A 3,278-nucleotide genomic window follows, 5' to 3' on the forward strand; every position below is an offset into this window, starting at 1 on the left:
ATTTTCTTCACAGTAAAGACTTTTTACCAGAGACATTTCTAAATAACACAAGAGAAGCTTTATCCATTGTAACTATGTTCTGCCATTGATGAATACTAAGGATGGCTTGCAGGGTTATTTCTTAATAGAGCAAATTGACACTGGCATTTTTTCTCTCTTTTGACAGAACAATCATGTCAAGGTTGGGTTTATTAATTACTTGGTTCATTTGTGAGATTTTAAGTAAATACTAAAGAAGAGATTCACAAATTTTACGGCTTTCTTAAGAATAATCTTTATGTAATTTTACTTAACCTCTTTATTCTAAAGCTCCATAACATGCTCAGCATACGTTAATAATCATGATACCACAATATTAGTTTGTAATAAATTACCGTTTAATTCTAGAAAAAATTGATTGCATAAATATTTATAAGTTTTCGAGAGAACGTGAAATAATGTTTTTTTTTTTAGAACTGGATCTCGAACTACAATTAGAGGTATAAATAATACGTTGTATGCACTGGGTTTAAAAACCCTTTTTGGATAAAAGAAAGTCGGAGGCTACACGGGGAAGGGTTTTTCAACACAATAATTACATGTTATTATTTATAGTTTTAAATGTACTTTGAAAGCTAAAGAATTTAATTTATAACAATTAATGATTTTCACATAATCGAATTATCTTTTTTTTTTTTTTTTTTTTTGTCAATTACTTTACCAACAATCAGCAATTAATGTAATCGTTCTAATACTATTTTACAGAAAATTACGATTTTATTTTTGTTTTTTGGGTCTTATTTAGCTGTGTAGCTAGACTTATTTAGTATTCAATTAAGAAACCTATATACCTCTGAGTGTGTATGTTTGTATGGGCACTTTACTCAGTAAACATATATTCACTCACGTCTGCTCATTATTCCTATAATAACTCTCTCAAGATACAACAAACACAAGAAGGTAATATTTCAAAATTCTTTTTCTGTGTTTTATTTTCCCTTTCTAGGTGTTCTATTAAAACCATTAAACTGTTCGACAGACTTGTGTTTTACTGATAGTATTCAATGCAGAAACCAAACTGAAATCTTTCTTTTGGCTGATGAGCAAGCAGGTACGAGATTCAATATTTTTGCCAGCTGGAGTTCGCCATGGAGATATGCTTGTCCCACTGTCTCATAACAATTATTAAAGGCGCATAAACAATATTTTCATCTCCAAGATTTAAAATGTTACTTCTGGTTGTTAATACAATGCAAGTGTTCAAATTCAAAAAAAGCAATATTTTTATCATTCTGAAAATTCAATGTAAAATAAATTTATACTTTATTCTTATGTAATGTTTTAAATAAATTGTCTTTATTCTACAGGTGTATTTGTTTATGGTCAAGTGAAAAATGCACCAAACACTAATTGCTTGGGAAGTCTCAACGGAATAATTTTTAGGATGCATTCCGGTATTACTGGCTATGCTCCTGAGCCACAAGACCCGACTGATATCATCAAACCAAAAGTATTGCAAATGACACCTTCATTTTCAATAACAGTAAGCCAATACAGAAGTTCGAACGCGGAAACATTTTTATCCCTGCATTTCAATATACTTCGCAAGTTTGTTCCAGCAGGAGGAATTTTGAGTAAGTAATATATATTTTCTAAAACGAAATATTAATAATTTTGCTACATTAAAATTAAGGGCTGGTTGTCTGATAAGAAGATTACTTTTTAATTACTTTGTTCCGAGGTTATGAAAAATACAGAAGATAAAGTTATGAAGTAACATACAAAGTACTCAACTTATATTTTCATTTATGTTTCCTCTCTGGTTGCATCTACATTTAGATGTAGACATACATACATACATACATACATACATACATAGACAGACATTCTGTTTTTAATCTTGAAATAATCTTCAAAACCTTATTAAAAATATATATTTAAGACTAATTAATTCCAAGAACTATTGCCTTGTAAAAATATATTAATATTTTGTTGACACGTTTTTTTATATATATATATATAATTCAGGTGATTATGTAACCGAATTCCAATGCATTGAAAAACCCCCAAATCAGATGGTGCTGTCTAACGAAGCAGGATTATATAATAAAGTCAGTTACCATACCGCTACTGGAAGTTTATCCTATTGTTTTGGGATGTGAGAGACAAGAACGAGGTTTGACACTGATTTCATGTGAAATGACAATCTACCCGTTTAGAATTGTTATGGTGTAGAAATATCTGAATTTGATAATAGGCAACAATAAATATTTATAAATTATATACACTACTGGTTATTATATATTTAGATATTCCATCGAATTGTTTTACGTGCATATATTAGATTTAATGGTTAATAAAATAATTATAGAACGACTCTACATATATATTGTGAGTTCATATCCTTGAAATTATTACATGGATCTGGTGGACGAAGTATATTTTTCTACAAATGTTTGTTCTGAATCATATTTAAAGCAGAAGAATGTGTCCAAGTCATTCATGTTTTCCAACTGTCCAATAAATATCTTTTGAAATTATTATTTAAAGATGTTGTTGTTGTCGTTGTTGTTGTTGTTGTTGTTGTTGTTGTTGTTGTTGTTATCGTCGTCGTCCTGTGTTCCTTCAAATATATTACATCTACGAATAGCAGATTACATCTACTATTCAATGAGACCTTTCATTTATCTGGTTGGGTGGGATTTGAGGGGGACTGAGCCCTGTGCGTAACTTCTTGTGCGACCATTTAGAAGTTACCTTGTTTAGTTCACCATAATTTAGAATTACTTCTAAATGTAGATTATATATTTTCAACCTACAGAGTCCAACAGATAATCTGCTACTCTCTCAACAAAATCGAAATTGTTACAAGCCTATTACTCAGATACACATATACACACATATACACTTAACGCATACGCGCGCACTTATACACACACGCATCCCAAGAAACATTCCTGTATCACTCTCTTGCCATGAAAACCACAATCAACCCTTACACTTTCAGTTCGTCAGAAGTCGAACATGTGAACTAACCTACGTACATTTTTTTTTGTCCTAGATCACTCCTCTCTTTTCTTCTTTCAACCTCCTCTCATTTTTTTAAAATTTTGTTTCTCCTGAACTTTCCTCTGGGATCCGATCAAGAACTATGTCAAAGAAGTTATACTTTTACTCTGTAACTTTTTCCTTCTTTGAGCGTCAATTAATATTAACTATGAACGCTCTTAAACCTGACTTTAATATGTTAGCAAACTGTTAAGGCGTCAAGGCAGCAGAATCGTAAGCATGCCGAGCAA

The 3,278-nt window shown here is 31.0% G+C and overlaps 1 protein-coding gene across 4 annotated transcripts in view; it reads left to right on the forward strand.

Moving 5' to 3' along the window:
- LOC106879656 (inter alpha-trypsin inhibitor, heavy chain 4) overlaps nt 1-2,528 on the forward strand; it is an 86,335-nt gene extending 83,807 nt beyond the window's left edge. For all 4 annotated transcript variants that reach the window (XM_089352036.1, XM_089352035.1, XM_089352032.1 and 1 more), the window contains 3 exons: nt 986-1,090; nt 1,347-1,613; nt 2,008-2,528. In XM_089352036.1, the coding sequence (XP_089208162.1) occupies nt 986-1,090; nt 1,347-1,613; nt 2,008-2,141 (506 nt within the window). In that variant the 3' untranslated portion in view covers nt 2,142-2,528. The remainder of the gene's footprint in view (nt 1-985; nt 1,091-1,346; nt 1,614-2,007) is intronic.
- The last annotated feature ends 750 nt before the right edge of the window (nt 2,529-3,278 follow it).

Source organism: Octopus bimaculoides, chromosome 5 (genome assembly GCF_046866305.1).
Source record: "Octopus bimaculoides isolate indiv1 chromosome 5, ASM4686630v1, whole genome shotgun sequence".
Classification (NCBI taxonomy): domain Eukaryota; kingdom Metazoa; phylum Mollusca; class Cephalopoda; order Octopoda; family Octopodidae; genus Octopus; species Octopus bimaculoides.